Genomic DNA, 24,397 nt, shown 5'->3' with positions numbered 1-24,397 from the left:
TTAAACTGAAGGTTAATTACAAATTAACCTGGCAGAGATTTAGGAGAACACCCTAGTGACAGCAAGTGACATGTAAAAAGGCCTCTAGTTTGGGAAAGAGTTTGATGATTTTGAATAACTAAAAGAGAACCAATGTGAGTACGGTCTAGAAAGCATCAAGAAGAGAGTAAAATAAGATGATACTGATGAGAGAGAGAAATTTTAGATTTTATCTTGAGAATCAAGAAAACTTCCTGATCTGATTTTGAAACGATCTCCTTGACTGGGGGATGGAGGAATCTCAAGAGAGAAAAAGAGATGTATAAGAGTCATGTTCTAAACCAGGTTAAGAGATAACTTACCAGGGCAGAGTAACTTACCAAAGTCAAACAGCCACACCAACAAGCCCTGAGAGAGTCGTTAAATAAGTATTGAGTGGACTACAATAACTGATATCATAATGGTGACAATTCTTATACTAAGAGAAAGTTTACTATCATATTCTCAGAATACAAATACATGATTCATTCAGAAAACATTCTAACCTAAATAAAGTTTGGAAATTTAAAAAGGCAAGCTTGTGTTTAAGTTTGAAACTTTCTTTTAATAAGTTTGAATAAATGAATGTCTGTTATTTTGTGATGTGTAAGAAGGTGCATGGAACAACACCAGGTTCCAAACCGGGAAAGGAGAACATCAAGGCTGCATATTGTCACCCTGCTTATGTAACTTATACGCAGAGTACATCATGAGAAACGCTGGGCTGGATGAAGCACAAGCTGCAATCAAGACTGCCGGGAGAAATATCAGTAACCTCAGATATGCAGATGACACCACCCTTATGGCAGGAAGTGAAGGAGAACTAAAGAGCCTCTTGATGAAAGTGAAAGAGAAGTAAAAAAGTTGGCTTAAAACTCAACATTCAAAAAACTAAGATTATGGCATCCGATCCCATCATTTCATGGTAAATAGATGGGGAAACAATGGAAACAGTGACAGACTTTATTTTGGGGAGCTCCAAAATCATTCCAGATGGTGATAGAAGCCATGAAATGAAAAGACACTTGCTCCTTGGAAGAAAAGCTATGACAAACCTAGACAGCATATTAAAAAGCAGGGACATTACTTTGCCAACAAAGGTCCCTCTAGTCAAAGCTATGTTTTTTCCAGTAGTCATACATAGATGTGAGAGTTGGACTATAAAGAAAGCTGAGTGCCGAAGAATTGATGCTTTCAAGCTGTATGTTAGACAAGACTCTTGAGAGTCCCTTGGACTGCAAGGAGATCAAATCCCAAAGGAAATCAGTCCTGAATGTTCACTGGAAGGACTGATGCTGAAGCTGAAACTCCAATACTTTGGCCACCTGGTACAAAGAACTGACTCATTGGAAAAGACCCCAATGCTCGGAAGTTGAAGGCAGGAGGAGAAGGGGATGACACAGGATGAGATGGTTGGGCAGCATCACCAAGTTGATGGACATGAGTCTGAGCAAGCTCTGGGAGTTGGTGATGGACAGAAAGCCTGGTGTGCTGAAGTCCATGGGGACACAAAGAGTCGGGCATGACTGAGTGACTGAACTGAAGAAGGGGCATACACACTTGTTCCTTCTATTATTACTATCTAAACAGCATTCTCGTATGTTTTCTGAAATAGCTAGTTTTTCCTTAGAACTTTAAAGCAGAGGGAAAAAACATTAATTTTGCCCATGAATCCTCAATTTTGAGAAAACTCAGGTCTATTTAGTTATAATCTGTTCAAAGTATCTCATATAAGACTGAGGCATCTGACTATGAAGCAATTTTCTCCATACTTTGTCAAATGTCCTGGTTCATTTTACGCAAAAATTAAACAGTAAAAGAAGTGGTTTATTGGTGTTTATTCATATTATTCAAGCTTCTCTGATGGCTCAGATGGGAAAAAAATCTGCCTGCAATGCAGGAGACCTGGGTTTGATCCCTAAGTCAGGAAGATCCCCTGGAGAAGAGAATGGCTACAGACTCCAGTATTCTTGCCTGGAAGAATTCCACGAACAAAGGAGCCTGGTTGGCTACAGTCTATGTGGTCACAAGTCAGACATGACTGAGCAAGTCACACACACACACACACACACACTTAAGAGTCCCTTGGACTGCAAGGAAATCAAACCAGTAAATCCTAAAGGAAATCAATCCTGAATACTCATTCAAAGGATTGATGCTGAAGCTCCAATACTTTGGCCACCTGATATGAAGAGTCAACTCATTGGAAAAGACCCTAATGCTGGGAAAGATTGAGGGCAAGAGGAGAAGAGGGCAGCAGAGAATGAGATGGTTAGACAGCATCACCGATTCAATGGACATGAACGTGAGCAAACTCCAGGAGATAGTGAAGGACAGGGAAACCAGGCATGCGTAGTTCATGGTGTCACGAAGAGTCGGACACAACTTAGCGGCTGAACAACAACATTCACGTTATTCAACTATCAGTTCACAGTTAAAGAAATCATACCCTTGAATTCATTCTGCCTCTTGCAAACTTTCAATGTTTCAATGAGTAGAATAAATTTTAAACAAAGAGTATTTTTTCCCTTTAGAGATCTTTGGGTTAGAAGCCCTGAATCACAAAATCTAAGTTCCCATAAAAAGCTAAAAGCTCTATCTGAGCTACACTTCAAATGTAGAAACAAATGAAATTTAATTATTCAAAACCGAAGTCTTCTAAACAGACAACGTATTAAAAAGTAGAGACGTTACTTTGCCCACAAATGTCAAACAGTCAAGGCTGTGGTTTCTCCAGTAGTCATGTACAGATGTGAGAGCTGGACAATAAAAAAGGCTGAGCCCGAAGAATTGATGCCTTTGAACCGTGGTGCTGGAGAAGACTCTCGAGAGTCCCTTGGACAGCAAGGGAATCAAACCAGTCAATCCTAAAGGAAATCAACCCTGAATATTCATAAGAAGGACTGACGCTGAAGCTGAAACTCCAGTACTTTGGCCACCTGATGCAAAGAGCTGACTCGTTCACTGGAAAAGATCCTGACGCTGGGAAAGAGTGAAGGCGGGAGGAGAAGGGGACGACAGAGGATGAGATGGTTGGATGATAGCACCAACTCAAGAGACATGAGTTTGAGCAAACTCTTGTGAGACAGTGAAGGACAGGGAAGCCTAGTGTGCTTCAGTCCATGGGATCGCAAAATGTCAGAAACAACTGAGCAACAATAAGACATAAAGTAAAATTATTCTAATGAAAAATTTAAAAATCATATCCTAAAAGCAAATATTGCCAAAGACTGAACATCTTTTAAAGTAAGATGTGGGTAACTTCCAAATCTTCACATATTTTTCAAACAGATATCATCCCCTAAACAAAACTTTTATCCTCTGCCCAATTTCATGATTAAAATTTAAACAGTCACCATTTTTCTGGCCTCAACAATCTTCATATCTCTGAGATTGCACTCATTACCATTTAATTTAAAATGCCAAACAGTGCAACCTACCATCTTATTTAAATGCTGATACGACTTTATTTTTTACAAGATAATTAAATTTCATCTGCCACAGACTGTACCATTGCCCCCCTCCCCAAATACTCACTTCCTTAAAAACTGAAGCTCATTTGGTTCCCCTTTTCAAATGTCCTCTGAATGACAATTTTAATTAAACTCATTCAGGGTTATGATTATGTTCAATTATTTTTAAAAAGTTATCAACAGTCAAGGGCTATTAGTCAACTCTAATCGAGCTAAGAATTAGTATCTTAAATGCTAGAATTCAGGAAAGTAAGGAAAATCAGTATTGTCTCCTTCAAGGGATCATAATGCTTTACAGTAGAAAAGATAAAAATAAGGAAGAACGATCACAAAAATATCTAATTGTTTATGTAAGTTACAAACATATCACAATAGATATTATAATACTGATTCACTTCATTTTCCTCTGTCCTTCCCTTCTTACAAGACTGGAGTAAAATAAGACTAAATCTTTTCAATTACTATCACCATCCTCCTCCTCTTCCAAACTTCAGGAACTGACCAGAATTCCTGGTATGATAGTTAACAATCATAACTGTCTTGCTGCTGCTGCTGCTAAGTCGCTTCAGTCGCGTCCGACTCTGTGCGACCCCATAGAGGGCCACCCACCAGGCTCCTCAGTCCATGGGATTTTCCAGGCAAGAACACTGGAGTGGGTTGCCATTCATTGCCTTCTCTGCATAACTGTCTTAAGAGAATCTAAATATAAAACAGGTCTCCCTAGAACCCAATCTGCCAGTTACAGTCTGGGGGGGCCAGGTGTGAGTGGGGGGAAGAAGGCAAGTTTGCAGGAAAGTGACTAATTGACCCCTTCACACATGTTAAAGTTTAAAAAAAAAAGTCAAGACTTTAATTCTTAAGCATATGCTAGAAGTAAATATTTCTTTGAAAATACCACATTAAATCCAAATAAAAAGTAGTTTTCTATCTTCTGATGTTTACAAAAGACCACATAAATTTATAAAAATTATAGATCAAAATGTATCCTTTAAATTTATTATACTCAATACGCTCAAGGATAACACAGTATAATACTAATACGGACACAGCATGTTCTTCCTGGTTAGGCTGTAAATGAAATGTACAGGGATCAGGAAATGTGATTGCTTAGATTTCCTATTTTAAACCCAAAGGCATTTTTCTATTTGTCCATTTACATGTGCTCATATCACCAAAGCAATAATATTATAAATTATTTTTCAACAGCATTTCTTAATTAGGCAAATAATTAAAGCTGAGGTGCAATGAGTGTCCAGAATTAGATAACAGCTGCCCAGGGAGAGACCAAGACACCTAATAACCCATTTTATGAACAAATTCTTTTGGCATAAAACAAATGCAGAGAAATACTTACCTCGACAATATTCCATTAAGATAAGCACTTCCCATACATTATCACTAATTGAATTTACAGCACAGTCCAAATAACCCACGATATTTTTGTGACCAGATAGCTCTTTCTGCAAAAAATAAACAAAATTTTAAAAACTGGAAAACATGTATTTTAAACATCTATTGTTAATGATTTGAAGTTTAAACTAATATATTTAAAGAATTTCCAAAATTAAGATTTAAGTATAGAATGTGACATGTTTAAAAAATTTTCTGCAGTTTCAATGGAAAGTTTAGTTACACATGACTGTCATTTTCTAATAGAAAGTTAATGAATACTCATTTTTAAACTCAATAGAGATGAAAGACATCACTTTTGTTCATTCAAAACAATACTCTTCAAAAGTGAATACACAAGATAGCACTTTGGGACTCAAGAATAAAATACCAGATTTTATATGGTATTTTAAATTCATATTTTATTTAAAAATATGAATTGTTAGTTCATAAACTAACAACTATATTCTTATTTGTCTGTTTTCTCTGCAAGAGACTGCAATTTATATCCACCTAGTTAAAAGAATTTATGAATGTACGTACTTTCAACTAAATAACCTAAAAAATAAACAAGTAGCTAAATAGGATTCCTATAAAGAAACTATAGATTAAATATAGTACTAGCATAATAAGTACAAGGAAATAAGAAGAAAATGGGAAATCTGACACTTTGCTCCTAGTATAAAACAATCATCAATATACAATAAGGTTAAAAACAAAAATTATCTAAATTCATTTTGTCTTTAAATTTTAAAACTCTTAAAGAATTCTGTTTAAAATAAATTGCATCCACTATCATTAAAGAAAAAAATCTAGTTTTAACTATGCAATATAATTTGAGATGTTAGCTAATGGCAGTTGAACATGTGAATAATTCACAAATAAACATAAATAATGGAGGATTAGTCATCAAAAAACAGTTGGAAGACAACTGCTCATCTTACCAAACTATCTTCTTTCAAAGCATAAGATCTGAGTGTTAACTGAGATTGATGATGACTACGTCTTATATATCTCAAACTTAAACAAATTCTATTGAAGGAACTATTACAATATAATAGTAACGTATCTGGGCTCAAGCTAGAAAACATTCTAAGGTTTCCTGTTATCTCAGAGTAAATCTTTTCCCTCTGTGACAGCCTTACCTGAAAAAAAGCAAGTCTCAAAGTCTAATCAACTCTAGTCTAGCTGAGGGATAGGGACGATAAAAGCAGAATTCAGGTAAGTCACATTGTATAAATGTGCCTGTCTTAAAACACAAAGGATCAAACCACATGTGTGTTGATAAAGATGTTGATCCAGAATAAGAAAATCTCCCTCTTAGCAGTTGGGGAGGACTGACAATAACAAGCGTCTACAAGGAAGTGAAAAAACTAGAACCCTCCTACACTGCTAGTGTGAATATAAAATGGTTCAACTGCTGTAGAAAACAGTTTAATGGTTCCTTAAAAAGTTACACATGGAATTATCGTATGACCCAGCAATTCCACTCTTAGATATATAGCAAATGAACTGAAAATAAATACTCAAATACATATATATACATATATATAGCAACAATCACAACAGCCAAAAAGTACAGAGTCCAAATGACCATCACAATGGTTTTTTAAAAGTCCATCAATAGATGAATAAACAAATGTTGATATATATGCATAGCATATATTATGGAATATTATTCAGCCATAAAAAGGAATCAAGTGCTAATAAGTGCTACAATGTGGATGAATCTTAAAAATATACTAAGTGAAAAGAAGCCAGACACAAAAGGTCACATACTGCATGATTCCATGGATATAAAATATCCAAAAGACACAAATCCATAGAGACATAGCATAGACTGGGTGGTTGCCAGGCCCTTAACAAGAGTGGGATGGGGAGTAACTGCTTCATGGGCAGGCGTTTCCTCCTGGAGGGATGAAATGCTTTGGAACAACAGGAGCAGTCTGTACACACACTGTGAATGCGTTCAATACCACTCAATTGTTCACTTTAAAGTGTGAATTATAAAATGTATATTGTGTGAATTTTGACACAATATAACAAAAACATTAAATATATATATATATATTAGCACTTGATAAAGAATGGATGAGGAGGAGGAAGCAGAGGAGAACAGAGAGAAGGAGCGGGGAACAAGAATAAGAAACTACCCAGAGCGATGACAACAAGCAACTCTAGACAAAAAGGAAACTTTTATTCTGTAGTTTCCTTGAACTGGTTAGTCTAGTTAACTGAATTACTGAAATTTTCTTTAATGGCCTAGTAAAGTATTTTTCACTTTTCCTAATATTTAAGAAGAAATTTTTTCCTTACTGAAGCATACCTTACCACATAACTAAAGTACACACCTACACAAAAATATCAATTCTACAGCATTACTTTTAAAATGAAAAGCAAAACTAACTTTTGCCTGTGAATACAAGCACATACTTTTATTAAATACCCATGGGGATGGTAAGCACCAAATTCAGGATAAGGGCTTCTTTCTGGATGAGGATAACAGTATAAAGATGACATTGGAGAGGAATACACAGAAGGCTTCAACTGTATCTGTAAGCTTTTATTCTTAAGTTGAGTAGGGGGTGAAGGGGTATTCACCAGTCCTCTCAATTTTTCGATCCTCAGAATATTCCATAATTAAAATGTATTTTAAATAGAAAAAAAAAGAAAGCAGAGAAGCCTCCCTGTTGAACTTCTAAAAGCAAGGAAGAAGAGGCAGGAGTTGGCTGTATTTAACCCTGAGTGTGGCTTTAAAGAGTACACTTCAAAAGTTTTCAAGATGTGCGTGAGCCAATAAGCAGCTTGCCTAAAAGCTGGTTAATGTTATGCTGCAAAACTGAAAGAAAATACAAGTTTTTCCAAATGGAATTACTCTCACTTACCATAATTGTAATTTCCCTTTTACAAATGTTGAGGTCTGTCGTGTTATTGACATACATTCGCTTCAATGCATAACGGTGTCCACCATGAGTCCGCACCACGAAAACAGTGGAGAAGCCACCTACGAGAACAAGTACCAATTAAATATAAAGAATTTGAAACTACCACTAAAATTATGTAACATCACTGGGGAGCTTAATCTCAGAGGGAAATAAAGTGACTGTACACAACACAAAAGTAAGGACAGTAAGCAACTAATATATATATATTAAATTATAGCCAAAACACTGGCTTCCTATACCAATCACAAACTAGCACATATAGGATAATATGCTTCTCAGGTTACATGCTTCTCTTTTAAAGGCTAAAATATTAAAATAGCATCTGAATGGGAATATTCCTTATATGGGATATGGAAAATATTACAACATAACTATATCACTGTATCTGGCATATACTACTGATAGTCTACCCATCAGCCTCCCCCTCTCCATGATGACAAAACACTGATACGATCCGATACAAAACACCAACAGGCTCACAGGAGTGGGTCCCTCATCCACTCCTAGGGGGTGAACTGACATTGTATTAAGGCGATAACGAGAACCTCATTTCCTCTTGTCAGCAACTGTTTTAGGATTGACTGTGCTAATGGGACATATGGGAAAGTCTGCTGAGGGTTGCAGGAAAGATTTTCCATCCAGGGGGTGGGGGGTGGAAGGGGGGGTGGGGGAGAGAGTTTTATGAAGAATGCCTTTCTCTTCCTTCGAGCTTTTGGATTTTGTTGTGTAAGACGGTAATGTTTAGACCTAAGGCAACCATATGTGGCTATGATGGAAAAAAGAATCAGAGAAAAAAATGACCCAGAATACTAACATAGTTAGGCTACTGAATTAGACAAGCCTTTGGGATCTCTCATGCTAGATAACAAATGCCTTCATTATTTATGCCACAGTCTGTTCACTGTACCTGAGAAAGCATCAGTATCTGAAATATACAGGTATTCTAAAGAACAATTACCTCTGTTACATTTAAACAAAGATTTCCACCTTAAGTTTTTAAAACTCACTTTGGCATAGGATATTTTATGTCACTTTCATCAATTTGATTGTCCTTCTAAAACAACGCTTCCCTTGTGGCTCAGCTGGTAAAGGACCCACCTGCAATTCAGGAGACCTGGGTTCGATCCCTGGGTTGAGAAGATACCTGGAGAAGGTAATGGCTACCCACTCCAGTATTCTGGCCTGGAGAATTGCCATGGACAGAGGACAAGTAATTAATGTGTTTAGAACATAACTGTTAAGTCACTTTTGAATTAACTAAGTGCTCTGGGCAGGGGTGGCGGGGCAGGGGGGGTGGTATTTTTTAGTCCCTTGTTAAATCTAACATCTAACATTATTTAACTTACATGCAGAGTACATCATGAGAAACGCTGGGCTGGAGGAAGTACAAGCTGGAATCAAGATTGCCAGGAGAAATATCAATAACCTCAGATATGCAGATAACACAATTCTTATGGCAGAAAGTGAAGAAGAACTAAAGAGCCTCTTGATGAAAGTGAAAGAGGAGAGTGAAAAAGTTGGCTTAGAGCTCAGCATTCAGAAAACTAAGATCATGGCACCTGGTCCCATCACTTCATGGGAAATAGATGGGAAAACAGTGGAAACAGTGGTTGACTTTATTTTTGGGGGCTCCAAAATCACTGCAGATGGTGACTGCAGCCATGAAATTAAAAGACGCTTACACCTTGGAAGGCAAGTTATGACCAACCTAGACAGCATATGAAAAAGCAGAGACATCACTTTGTCAACAAAGGTATGTCTAGTCAAGGCTATGGTTTTTCCAGTTGTCATGTATGGATGTGAGAGTTGGGACTATAAAGAGGGCTGAGCGCAGAAGAATTGATGCTTTTGAACTGTGGTGTTGGAGAAGACTCTTGAGAGTCCCTTGGACTGCAAGGAGATCCAACCAGTCCATCCTAAGGGAAATTGGTCCTGGGTGTTTATTGGAAGGACTGATGTTGAAGGTGAAACTCCAATATTTTGGCCACCTGATGCAAAGAGCTGACTCATTTGAAAAGACCCTGATGTTGGGAAAGATTGAAGGCAGGAGGAGAAGGGGACGACAGAGGATGAGATGGTTAGGTGGTATCACCAACTCAATGGACCTGAGTTTGGGTAAACTCCAGGAGTTGGTGATGGACAGGGAGGCCTGGCGTGCTGCAGTTCATGGGGTGACAAAGAGTCAGACACAACTGAGTGACTGAACTGAACTGAAATCTAACATGCACTAATTTATTTGACGTAACCTGATTACAAGTATAAAAACTTTCCAATCACTACCAAGAAGTCAATTCATCAGACATAACTTGTTAATTACATCTCTCAGCTCCTAATCAGTATTTTCTTTCCAAAGAACTGAAAATCCAACTTCAAAAGTGACATAAAATTAGATACCATTATCAGTTTCCTGTAACTGAGATCCTCATTTTTTTGCCCAACACACTGATGGACCCTACTCATTCCCCAAGTGACAGAGATTGTCAATGGAATTGTGAGAAAGGCATCAAAGCTGAGAAATATGATATTATGAAACGGATTCTGCAAGGATCATCACTGTATGCTAAAATCCATGAAAGGTTTATGAAAAATAGGATATTCACATGGTGTCGAAGCATCAAAAGGAAAAGCATTTCTTTTCACAGAAGAAATTTGGGGGTCACTAATACTGGCATTAATATTGACATTACATGCTTCCTGATGTGATAGAAAATGAATTAAACAGCATCACCTGTGAAATATCTTTAACCTAATAAACCTTAAAGGCCTAAATTCCACTTTACAGATAACAGGGGCTAAAAGAATATGGAAAATAACACCAAGTGACACTAGGACAAAGTCTGGGATCCTGACTCTGGTTAGTTGTCTTGTACAGTATTCCATATGTGGAGTACAAAAATGGAGCAGAATCACATTACAATCAAGTGTAATACATAGTTCTTGATTAATTACTAGTTTTAGAAGAAACTATAAAACATGATTTTTGTTGGTCAACTATGTGAAAGTTGTTGTTGCTGTTATTGTTTAGTCACTAAGTTGTGTCTAATTCATTTGCTACCCTATGGCCTGTAGCCTGTCAGACTCCTCTGTCTATGGGATCTTCTAGGCAAGAATATTGGGAGTGGGTTGCCATTCCCTTCTCCAGGGAATCTTCCTGACCCAAGGACTGAATACATGTGTCCTGCACTGGCAGGTAGGTTCTTTACCACTGAGCGACCAGGGAAGCCCAATTGAAAGTAAGGTCATTTTCTTCATTAGTGGGTAATGGGCACACCCAAGTCTTTCTGTGAAGGCGGCCTCTTTATTTGTTCTGGAGCTTCACCCTAAGGGGCAATCTTCAGGTGTGACCCACATTTGGCGGCCTACAAAGGAACACAGGCTTTGGATGCCATCTTAGCATTCTCCCTCTGCCCTGCTCCAGCTCACTGGTATCACCCAGAGAAGAGCTTATACCCTCATCTGGAGTCCCAGTTTCTGACACTGCTACTCAGGGGAGACTTCCAGATCACCTGGTTCTGGTGGCCAGCAGAGCTGATACTTTTAGTCTCATAAGCTTGTACATATCTGCATACTTTTAAAAGCTGGTGTCTGAGGATTTGACTTCCAGGAAGCCTGCAGCCAGGTGCTGAGATTCTGCCCTTTGGGACAATGACAAGTCATAGCACACCCACAACTACTGGTAGGTATTAAAACTGTAACAGGCTACCTGGACAAGGACAGACGTTTAAAAGATAACCAAAAGCTGAGGCAGGATTGAATCACAAAGTTCATCTCTTACACAGGGCCACTCTTTCCAAACTGACCGGCTATTCATCTATGGTATAGAGAGACAAGCAAAATGAAGAAACAGAGGAATATGTTCCAAATAAAAGAACAAGATAAAACCTCAGGAAAACAAAAACCCTTAATGAAAGAGAGATAAGTAACTTATTTGATAAAGAGCAATAATCATAAAGATGCTTACCGAACTGAACAGATGAACTGTGAGAACTTCATCAGAGATTTTAAAATTTAAGAAAATACCAAACAGAAGTCACAGACCTGAAGAATACAATAACTGAACTGAAAAATACACTAGAGGGGTTCAACAGCAGACTGGATGAAGTATAACAGAGAGTTCAGTCAATTCTAAGACAAGGCAGCGGAACTCAGCCAATCACAGCAGCAAAAAGAAAAAAGAATGGAAAACAGTGGAGACAGTTTAAGAGGTATATGGGACAACATCAAACGAACTAAAATTCACAAAACAGAGCTCCCAGAAGGAAAAGAGATAGAAAGGAGCAGAAATCTTATTTGAAGAGATAATAGCTGAATTCTCCTTAATCTAAGGGAAAAAACAGACATGCAAATCCAGGAAACCCAGAGTTCCAAATAAAAGGAACCCAAAGATACCCACATCAAGACACATTATAATTAAAATGTCAAAAGTTTAAGACAAGGAGAGAACATTAAAAGCACCAAGAGGAAAACAACCTGTTGTTGTACAAGAGAACCTCCAATAAGACTATAAGCAGATTTTTCAGGAGAAACTTTGCAAGCCAAAGGGAGTGGCATGATATATTCAAAGTGCTGAAAGAAAAAAACTTCTAACCAATAATACTCTACCTGGCAAAGTTATCACTTGTAAATGAGAGAGATAAAGCAAAAGCTAAACATGCTTATTACCACTAAATGGATCTTAGAAGAAATTTGCTAAAGGGACTTCTTTCAGCTGAAAAGAAAGGGTACTAATTAGTAACAAGAACACATAAATGAACAAGTCTCACTGGAAACATACATTCATAGTAAAGGTAAAGGTTTAATTATTTATAAACTAGTATGATGGTTGAAAGAAAAAAGTAAGAAAAATAACTATGATTACAATAATTAGTTAAATGATACACAAGATAAAAAGATGTAAAATGTAACTCAATAATATAACATGTGGAGGGGAGGGAGCAATAATGTTGAGCTTCACAATGGGATTAAACTTCAGCGTTTTCAATTTAAAATAGACTACTGCAGATATAAGTTGTCATATGTTAAGACTTGGTAACCACAAAGCAAAGAGCCTATATAGGCATACCTTGGAGATATTGCACATTCAGTTCCAGAACACTGTAACCAAGCATACTTCAATAAAACTAGTCATACAAATTTGTTGGATTCCCATTATATAAAAAGCTATGTTTACTAAACTATAGTTTATTAATAGTAGAGCAGCATCATGTCTTTTAAAAATGTGCACACTAATTAAAAAAATACTTCATTGTAAAAATATACTAACTACCATCTCAGCCTTCAGGGAGTCTTACTAATAACAGCAAATATCACTGATCACAAATCATCAAGGAAAATATAATGATGAAAAAGTTTAAAATATTGAAAGAATTACCAAAATGTGACACTGAGATACAAAGTGAGCAAAAGATGTTAGAAAAAATGGTCCTGGTGGACTTGCTCAATGCAAAAAAAAAAAAAAAAAAAAGGCAGTATCTGGGAAATGCAATAAAACAAGGTATCCCTGTAGTAAATACAGACAGAAAATACAAAGAGAAATATAAGCACACCATTAAAGAAAATCATCAAACCATAAAACCATCGAAGAAGAAAACAAGAGAAGACAGGCACAAAGAACAAAAAACATGAAAAAAAAATTAGTGAGATGGCAGTAAGCACCTACTTAACTGAAATGTAAATGAACTAAACTCCCTAACCAAAGACACAGAGTGGCTGAATCAATTTTTTAAAAGACCAACCTATATGCTCTCTACTAAAGGCTCACATTAGATGTAAGGACACCCAGAATCAAAGTGAAGAGATTAAAAAAATATTCCATGCAAATAAAAACCAAAAGAAAGCTGGAGTAGCTACACTTACATTAGGCAAAACAAACTTGAAAACAAAGACTGTAATAAGAGACAGTGAAGGGTGCTACATGATAAAGCGGTCAATCCAATAAGAAGATATAACATTTGTAAATATTTCTGCACCCAAAATAGGACAGCCTAAATATATAAAGCAAATATTAACAGACTTAAAAGGAGAAATAGACAGTAACAAAATAATATTAGATGACTCATAGCTCAGTTGATAAAGAATCTGCCTGCAAGGCAGGAGACCCCGGTTCAATTCCCGGGTTGGGAAGATTCCCTGGAAAAGGGAAAGGCTACCCACTCCAGTTTTCTGGCCTGGAGAATTCCATGGACTGTATAGTCCATGGGGTCACAAAGAATCAGACACAACTGAGGGACTTTCACTTCACTTCAAAAGTCAAAGAAAAGTTGAAAGCTCTTCCACTACGATCTGGAATAAGACAAGGATGTCCACTCTCACCACTCCTATTCAACATAAAACTGTCACTATTCACAGATGATATGATATTATATATAAAAAAAAAAAAAACCCTAATAAAGACTTCATTTAAAAAATTGTTAGAAAAAAATAAAAAAAAAAATTAAAAAAAATAAATAAATAAAAAATTGTTAGAATAAATGAACTCAGTAAAGTTGCAGGATACAAAATCAATACATAAAAATATGCTCTATTTCTATGCACTAATAATGAATTACCAGAAGAGAAATTAAGGGAACAACCTCATTCACAACTGCATAAAAAATAAAATACCTAGAAAAAATTTTAGCCAAGAAAGTGTAATATCTGTATCTTGAAAACTACAAGACATTAATGAAAGTAACTGAAGAAAGCACAAACGGAAGATACTTCATACTCATGAACTGGAAGAATTAGTACAGTTTGAAGGTCCGTACTGTTCAAAGCAATCTACAGATTCAATGCAATCTCTATCAATTCCAGTGGCATTTTTCACAAAAATAGGACCAAAAATTCTAAAATTTGTATGGAATTTAAAAGTTTCCCATGGAGCCAAAGCAATCTCAAGAAAGAAGAGCAAAGCTGGACACATCAGACTCCTTAATTCCAAACTATATTTCAAAAGCATGGTAATGAAAACAGTATGTTATTGGCATAAAGACAAATTAAGCAGTGGAACAGAATAGAGAGCCCAGATTAATTAAATAAACCCAGACATGCATGGCCAATTAATTTATGACAAAAGAAATAAGAATATACAATGGGAAAAAGTCTCTTCAATAAATGGTGTTGGCAAAATTGAACAGTCACATGCAAAAGAATGAAACTGGACCACTATCTTACACCGTATACAATAATTAACTCAAAATGGATTAAAGACTTGAACGTAAGACCTGAAACCGTAAAACTTTTAGAAGAAAACAGAGGCAGTAACCTCCTTGACATAGGTTTTGACAACAGTTTTTTGAACCTGATATCAAAAACAAAGGCAACAAAAGCAAAACTAAACAAGTGGGGCTGTATCAAACTAAAAAGTTCTCGCAGCAAAGGAAACTATCAACAAAATGAAAAGGCAACATACTGAATAGGAGAAAATATCTGCAAACCATGTGATAGAAGCTACTGTCCAAAATACATAAAGAATTTGTACAATTCAAGTTTTTAAAAAATCTGATTTTAAAATGGGCAGAAGATTTGAATAATCTTCATTTTTCTAATGAAGACACAGACGGTCAACAGGTACATGAAAATATGCTTCATGTTATTAATCACAAGGGAAATGCAAATCAAAACCATGAGATATCACCTCATACTTGTTAGGACATTATCAAAATGACTAGAAATAGCAAGTGCTGCAAAGAATGCAGACAAAAGGGAACCCTTGTGCACTGCTGGAATGAATAAAAATTGGGGGCAGTCACTATGGAAAACGGTATGGAGGTCCCTCAAATGATTAAAAATAGAACTACAGTATAATCCAGCAATTCCACTTCTGGGTATTTATTGGCAGTAAATAAAAACAGTAATTTGAAAAGATATAGATGGACACAACTTAGCAACTAAACCACCATACTACATGTATTCCCATATCCACTGCAGCATTACTCACAATAGCCAAGATATGGAAACAGCGTGGCCATTGATGGATGAATAGATTTAAAATCTGAGCCACACACACAAACACAGAGAGAAACAGTACTCATCCATGAAAAAGAAGGAAATCATGCCATCTGTAACAACATGGAGGAACCTCAAGGGCATTATGCTGAGTGAAATAAGTCAGATGGAGAAAGGCAAATACTATATGATCTTTCTCACATGTAGAATCTAAAAATATTTTTTAAATAAATATAAAAAAAACTAAGCTCACAGACAGAATAAATTGGTAGTTGCCAGAGGTGAAGGGTGGGGGATTGGAAGAACTGGGTGAATCACTTTGGTTTTGGTTTTTTTTTTTTTTTTCAGTTTAAAAAAACTGAATTTTTTTTAATGAGGGGGGTATGGTTATCCTAGATTTTAAATGAGATTATAATCAAATACATAATTCTTGATTAAACTCTATTTTGAAAGAAACCATAAAACTTGCTTCTGGCTAGCAGTGAATTACTTGAAAATGAGTTGTGGATTCATGTCATTTTATTCTTACTATTAATATTTCATGAGTATTTAAACACATATACATTCTTAAAATACATACATTATCCTATACAATATCTTTGTTCCACCTAAGAAAATGAACAATAATTCTTCTAATGCACAGTCCTGACTCAAAATTATCCATGTTTTTAAAACATGTATAAAGAATGGAATGGTAAAATGTTATCAGTAGTTGAATCTAGATGATTTTCATATGCTTATTCACAGTACTACTCCTTCAAACTTTCTGTACATTTTGAAATCTTTCATAATAAACTTGGAAGAAAAAGAACAAGAGACTCAGGATGTTTTTCTCCAAGTAATTCCTCTCTCCCTTGCCACCTAACAACCCCACCACCACCACTGAGAATTATTATTTTACAAGAATAACAATGCTGCTGCTGATTAGCCAGACTCACAACTTCCCCAAAGGCACCATAAGTCTCCTGCCACAGAAAATGTTTATGGTATCTTAGATACCTACAGTTCCAGTATCCTGATATACACAAGCACTTCATGTTTATGAAAGACTGGGCTTTAGCAGTGTTTACTTCTATCAAGTTTGTTTCCCTGGGGAATGGAGAGAGCTAAGAGGAATGGGTAAAATTACACATGGACTTTTTCTGTATTGTGTGTATCATCAGACATCATGCTCGTCAACAAGATAGAAAAAATACTAAGCTGTCAGCAACTTCTGGTTTCAACCACTGCCAAAGAAAACAATGTCATTTGAAAACTATCTTCAAGTTAAGTGGAACAGGCACTTATTTGGCTGCAGGATTTGAGCCAATGACCACTGGCCTGTGATACATCAGACTTTCGTTACTCTAGGTTAAAGCAAGGACTCCAGAAGTTTTATTTTTAAAAGTGAAAATATCTCTAAAAAGAATTACTAACTTAAATTCATGCTAAAGTTATCGTATCCGTTTGTGCTATCTGGTACAAGGTAATGAAAGAATAAGTCACTTACATTTGACTGGCTGGAGAAAAAAGGGAGGGGGGAGTTGGAAAGAGAAAAAGCAAGAGCACTACATTCACACAGCCCTAAACACAGACAGCACTGCTAAGTGCACTATCTTACTTGGTTCTCGTAACGTTATGAAGCAATTTAACTTGTGCCCATTCTGCAGATGAGGAATACGCTAAACACTGAGAAAGAAGGTAAGCACCTGGCCCAGTTACACAACACTGGTAAGATGAAGCCAGAGGGGGTTTTCTCAAAAACCTCACGTTATGATGTTTTTATATCCACACCTGTCTTTGTTACTCCAGAAGAAAAGTCTATGCAGGATCTGGGAATAACATTACAATTTAGGAGGAACAAGAAAAACGGGGTTACTGAGAGGAAACAATGTCCTCCCCGCCAATACCCAGAGTTTTCTTCTTGATATACCTTACTTAATAAGCAGTATTTCTTACACAGAAGAGGCTTGTGAGTCAAAACCAGGTTTGCTTTGGACTGCACAGTACCTCAGAAGGTCGGTATATTTAAGATGACTATCTTGATTTTCCTGTTTTTCTTGAAAAGTGTGGAAATGAGACAGAGGATTTTTACTCCTATACGATGTCAGTCAGTTGCCACTCCTTTATACAGGGCATGTGCTCTGTAGCTCAGCATAGCTCCCTCTCTTCTTGAAGTTTCGATGAGGTACTGGCCCACCCTGCTCTTTTACATTAAGCGCCTGGCTTGTGTAGGCATCTGAGTCTGCAACCCCTGCAACATTGAACTTTTAAAAATTTACCCATCACAGTAATTATACCTATTATACTTAGTGCCTCTCCCTTCAACTGGGTCATAAGCTCTATAAGGAAGAAACTACATACACCTCACGTATCCCAGCATCATCAATGCCTACCACCTTGCCTGGCACTCAAATATTTACTGACTGAATGACTTCACATTAATAAACTGGTTCTGCTGGAAACAGTTTAACTGACAAATTACAATTACTACATTGATCTTCTGTGAATAAAAAGCAATTAACCGCTGATTCATCATTTTCCCTTGGTGTTGACTGGACTTTTAATATACACTACAAATTTAGAAAACAGAATTTCACTTCTTTACCATGTAAATCATTCATTCATTGGACAATATATATTAATCGCTCACAAGGTGCCAAGTACTGTTTTATGTGCTAGAAACAAAACTATAAGTAATTCAAAGAAATCCCTGTACCCTTTGTGAGCTTATGTCCTAGAGAGGTTGAAACAAGATATACAAGTAAAATATATGCCATATAAAAGATGATGACACATTCTGAGGAGAGAAAAAATTGAAGTCGAGATGGATGGTAGACTGTAAAACTGTGTTGGGCGGAGGGAGGGATGAGGTTAAAATGCTTTATCTAGATGCTAGATGCCTATAGAAGGCCTGGCGTGACTTTGAATAAAGATGGGAAGTGAGGGAATGAGCCACAGAGATAACAGGGCAAGTTCATTCCAGGGAGATAAAAGAAGGTATGCAAAAGCCCTAAGGAAGAAGCCTACTGATACATTTGAAAAATAGCAAAGGGACCAGAAAGCCTAGAGCCGAATGGACTAAGGGCAGTGTAACAGAAAAAGAGGTCAAGGGTTAAAAGAGAGCCAGATCACACAGGCTCTTGGCACCCAGTCCCATCACTTTATGTCAAATAGATAGGGAAAAGTGGAAAGAGTCACAGATTTTCTTTTCTTGGACTCCAAAATCACTGTGGATGGTGACTGCAGTTATGAAATTCAAAGATGCTTGCTCCTTGGAAGAAAAGCTATGACAAACCTAGACAGCATATTAAAAAGCAGAGACATCACTTTGCTGACAAAGGTCCATATAGTGAAAGCCATAGTTTTCAAGCAGTCACGTACAAATCTGAGAGCTGGACCATCCAGAAGCTGAGCACCGAAAAAACTGATGCTTTCAAACTGTGGTGTTGGAGAAGACTCTTGAGAGTCCCTAGCACAGCAAAGAGATCAAACTAATCAATCCTAAAGGAAATCAGTCCTGAATTCATTGGAAGGACTGATGCTGAAGCTGAAGCACCAACACTTTGGCCACATGATGCAAAGAGCTAACTCACTGGAAAAGACTGATGCTGGGAAAGACTGAAGGCAAGAGGAGAAGTGGGAGACAGAGGATGAGATGGTTGGATAGCATCGCTGAATCAGTGGACATGTTTCTGAGCAAACTCCGGGAGACAGTGAAGGAGAAGGAAGCCTGGTGTGCTGCAGTTCATGGAGTCGCAAAGAGTCGAACACGACTCAGAAACGGAAAACACCACCAAAGGGACCAGAAATTCTGCAGCAGAATGAACAAAGGTAAGTGTAACAAAAAAAGAGGCCAAAGGATTAAAAGGGAGCCAGATCACACAGGCTCTTGGGTAGGGATGAGGGTAAAGACGTTGCCTTTTGCTCTAAGTAAAATGGGAAGCCACGGAGCAGGAGTGACGTACCTGGATCCGTATTTCAACATGGCTGCTCCAGCTATCATGTGGAAACCGAATGAGACAGGCAGCACTGGAGGTAGGGAAGCCAGCTGGTAGGCTACTACACTAATTCTGCTGAAAGATAACAGTGGTTTTGAGCAGGGCAGTGGGACTAGTGAAAAATGGAAAAAAAAGAGAGAGAGAAATCTAGATACAATTTTAAGATAAAGCTGACAGGATTTCTTGACAACCCTGGATGTGAGAAAAATAGGAGCTAAAAATGACTTCAAGGTTTTGGGGCTGAGAAGTTAGAAGGATGAAGTCACCGCTGAGATGGAGAAGACTGTGCTGGAAAACAATTTAATACGCATCTCTCACATTTCTGCCTATTTGCAGGCAGAGGCACTGACTGTCTTTGCTCTGGACAATCTTTTCAAGACTGTCTACATCAGGAACAGCCTCAGAAGACAAGAGCCCCTGTATCTCCTTTGGAGCAAAGGGAAGGTTTGTTTACTGCCCAGCATAATAATGATAATACCTGGCCCCCAACTCTCCTGGAGCAAATACAATAACCATTATAAAAACATCTGGTTCCCTAAACTCAGTGTTCCTCTCCTGTAAAACTGAGTTGGCCAAAAAGTTCGTTTGGGTTTTGAACCTTTGCCAACTCAATGCAATCGCACCACATGCACAGGCATCAGCTGGCCCTTTCACGGTGCCCTGTGGGAATGGAGGCTCTACAAAGTGGAGCAAACCCTGGTAGTCTGGACACAGAAACTGCAGTAACAAAATCCTTTCTCTCATGTCTTCTGCCAGAATCTATGAAACTATAGCAGGCTAACTCAACTGGTTGTTTAGTCACTAAGTCACGTCCAACTTTTTGCAACCCCACAGACTGTAGCCTACCAGGCTCTGTCCCGGAGATTTCCCAGGCAAGAATACTGGAGTGGGTTGCCATTTCCTTCTTCAGGGGATCTTCCCAACCCAGGGACTGAACCTGCATCTCCTGCATTGGGAAGTTAGCTCTTTACTACTGAGCCACCAGGGAAGTTCCCACTTACAAGTAAGGTAAATCTCAAAATCTTAACAGTTCTTAACAGACAACAGGCAAGGTTTGAAGTAGAATAAGTTCTCAGTCTGGGACATGTTAAGTTAGAGGTGCCTGTTGGACATTCAGTTGAGATGTGGAATTGGCAATTAGATTTCCAAGTATAAACTCCAGAGAAAGGATCAAAGGGAAAGAGATATATTTAAGAGCTATCCTTCCTTATTTATACCTTAGTTTTTAATCAATCTATCATTAGCTATAGACAAGGGGATAATTGTGTTCTGTATCCTAAAAAAATTTCCCACACACAAAAAAAGGATTATTAAAAAGTAAAGCCTCATTAAACTTGTCATCAAGGATGCTCTAAAATCAATCATCTTTTATATGCTCTTGGTGGATGTGGAAATTAGTAAAGTATTTCCACCATAACCATACTTTAAGATTACATATCATGTATTAAGAGCCTTAAAAATATTTATATTCTTCTTCTCATGATTTTATTCATAGAATTCTACCATAAAAAAATTATTAGTGAAGCAGAAACCTGTATTTCAAGCAACATGCAAATAAATACGCAAATAATGTCATATAGGACAACAGTTTGTGGAAGCATTAAAGATGCTTGTAATAACACTAATATAATTTTAAACATATAATAGACTATACTAGGCCCTCCATATCCACAGCTTCCACATTTGCAGATTCAACCAACCACAGATTGAAACATCCCGCCCCCCAAAAAAACTCCATAAAGTTCCAAAAGGCAAAAGTTGAATTTGCCACATGCTGACAACTATTCCCACAGCATTTACATTGTATTAGGTATTATATCTAGAGATGATTTAAAGATTACAAGATGTACATAGGTTACATGCAAATGCTATCTCCCATTTTATATAAGGGACTTGAGCATCCTCAGATTTTGGTGACCCCAAGTGGTCCTGGAACCAATCTCCTGTGGGTACAAAGGATTACTATATATACAAAGCAAGCTCAATTGACTTCAGGTACAGATGCTTTCAGGACAGTCTCTTGTCTTTCAAAGAATAAAATTCCTTTTTTTAGTACACCAAGTTGAGATGTATTCAACTGTAAACTTTTGTTTGTAGTTAAGAGAGTCCTACATAGGCATCAAGTACATGGGCAGTAGGATCAAGCTTTAGAAGCTAGCCCTCATCTATAAGGTTATTTCTATAGGATGCAAAGATCATGCATTTCTCATTAACTAAGAACGATATAAAATGTTTCCAAAGCAGAAGCTTACAAACAAAAATCAGTGATTTAGCACTGTGATACTCCTGTGTTCGGGGTGTTAGGTAACAGTAAGATAAAGTGGGTTAATACCGTATGATGTGAATGAAGCTTGCTCAGTTGTTTCCAACTGTTTGCGACCCCACAGACTATACAGTCCATGGAATTCTCCAGGCCAGAATACTGGAGTGGGTAGCCTCTCCCTTCTCCAGGGGATATTCTCAACCCAGGGATCAAATCTAGGTCTCCCGCATTGCAGGTAGATTCTTTACCAGCTGAGCCACAACAGAAGCCCACCATATAGATAGTTCCCTGCAATACTTAATACCACTTTAAGATCCAGCTTATACTAAACAAAAGAAATTATATTTTGCAGGTATAGACATTATATACCCAGACTCAAAATATGAATATTGTCAAAGTTACTAACAGTGATTTTTTTCCACAACATTGCTAAAAATGTAACACAGTCCTCTAATACAGTTTGAAAAAGACTTCAGAGACCCATCATAAATTTTTTTGATAACTATGAGAAATTTCCCACTTTTGAGATGGAACAGAATTTGAAAAATAGTTACAATCTGCCCCTAACCAAGTCAACTAAATTAGATAAAAGTCTTTGATAGGTTTCAATGTTTTGAGATGGAAAGAAAAAACAGTATGTGGAAGCCAGTACATGAAAGGTTAAAAAATTAATGTGTATTTTATAAAATGGTCCTAAAATTTTTAATGACTTCTGAAACATGTTAAAAGAAAACTACTTATCAATGGACGAAACATTTATTTATAATTTTCATCAAAAAGATCAAACTCATTACTTATACATATACACTAATTTCTAAACTATTTTTATGAAGTTCAGAAAGAAAGAAGCTATTATGTTTAAAATTAACTAGCCTTATATTTGGAGAAGGAAATGGCAACCCACTCCAGTGTTCTTGCCTGGAGAATCCCATGGACGGAGAAGCCTGGTAGGCTGCAGTCCATGGGGTCGCACAAAGTCGGACACGACTGAAGCAACTTAGCAGCAGTAGCAGCCTTATATTTGTCATCTCTTAATCTTATTTCACATGTATATATGAAATTCTAATAAGATAGACTTGTTTTCACCTACAAATATCTAGCAATGCATAACATTATATTACATAATCCTATATAATATTAATAGTTAAGTGCATAATGATTATATACTGCACAAATAGCAGAAGTGGGTTTTAGAAACATACTTAGTTAAGTATTTACTCTCTTACCCTTCTAGGCCTGTATCATTTATAAAATTATGTTAACAGTTACAGATAATCTCCAGGGATTCTTCAACTTTCAGGAACATGAGATAAAAAGTAGTCTCAAATACCCCACAAGCTTGTAAGAAATATGGATAAACAAACTATTGTAACAAGTGGGATAAAAACACTATGTTCAAAGCATATGGAAACCAATAAAGTTGTAGTATATGGAGAAAAATCAGAATAGCTGTCACTGTAGAAGTAATAGGGGTTCCCTGGTGGCTAAGCAATAAAGAATCCACCTGCAATGCAGGAGACATAAGAGAACGAGGTTGGATCTTTGGGTCGGAAAATCCCCTAGAGAAGGGCATGGCAACCCACTCCAGTATTCTTACCTGGAGAATTCCACGGACAGAGGAGCCGAGTAGGCAACAGTCCATGGGGTCACAAAGAATTGGACACGACTGAAGCAACTAAGCAGAAGAAAGAAGTAATCTATGAGCTGAATATTGAAGATGTGTAGTAGTTCCCCAAAAACAAGTATAAAAAACAAGTGGGACACTTCCAAAAGAGAAAGTTAAGAACCTTCAAAAATCTATACCTCCATAAAAGCAATAAGAACACTGGCAAAAATTGTCAACACCTATATTTCCACAACTCAGGAAATTACACAAAGACTTGCAATAATTCAAAGAGTTCTTATTCAAGAAAAATGACAATCTCAGTAAAAAGAGTGAGCTTTGTGACAACTTATCCTATTCTCATTATTCTCTCCCAGCTCCACAGCAGTCTTGAAAAGAAAGCTCACAACTACAGCAAATGCAAAACTACTAGCCTTGCAGTCCTGAAGACAATGGAAGAAATAAAACAGGCTTAGGCAGGGGCACAACTGAGGGACTCTGGAGAGGCTGCTCCTCAGCATGTCCCAAGGGCGCTATCTGCTGAGCCCCAGTAGCTGTTTACCCAAGCCGGTGGGGGTTCTTCTGTCCTTTCTCTTCTCTATGCCAAGGCTCAGACCAATGAAATTGTGAGCACCAGTCAGATGTTTAGCAAATTTTCCAGTGGGCTATGAAGGGGATTCCTTGGCATGTTTTTCCCACTGCTTTTTCCTCCTGTCCTTCAGCTCTCTCCAGGGACTCATGCCCGGCCAAAACTAATGAAACTCAGGCTCTGATGTCTCATTGCAAAAATTCATTTAGAG

The 24,397-nt window shown here is 37.3% G+C and overlaps 1 protein-coding gene and 1 long non-coding RNA gene across 4 annotated transcripts in view; both read right to left on the bottom strand.

The window, feature by feature from the left end:
* LOC133249758 (uncharacterized) overlaps window positions 1-24,397 on the bottom strand; it is a 475,012-nt gene that overhangs the window by 313,840 nt on the left and 136,775 nt on the right. The gene's annotated exons all lie outside the window — the stretch shown is intronic.
* The window catches only part of BMP2K (BMP2 inducible kinase), a 117,284-nt gene that overhangs the window by 59,166 nt on the left and 33,721 nt on the right, over window positions 1-24,397 (bottom strand). For all 3 annotated transcript variants that reach the window (XM_061420574.1, XM_061420576.1, XM_061420575.1), the window contains 2 exons: window positions 7,766-7,884; window positions 4,846-4,951 (listed from right to left, as the gene is read on the bottom strand). In XM_061420574.1, the coding sequence (XP_061276558.1) occupies window positions 4,846-4,951; window positions 7,766-7,884 (225 nt within the window). The remainder of the gene's footprint in view (window positions 1-4,845; window positions 4,952-7,765; window positions 7,885-24,397) is intronic.

This window comes from Bos javanicus, chromosome 6 (assembly GCF_032452875.1).
Source record: "Bos javanicus breed banteng chromosome 6, ARS-OSU_banteng_1.0, whole genome shotgun sequence".
NCBI lineage: Eukaryota > Metazoa > Chordata > Mammalia > Artiodactyla > Bovidae > Bos > Bos javanicus.
Note: the sequence above shows the minus strand (reverse complement) of the source record. Positions and strands in the feature narration are given on the sequence as shown.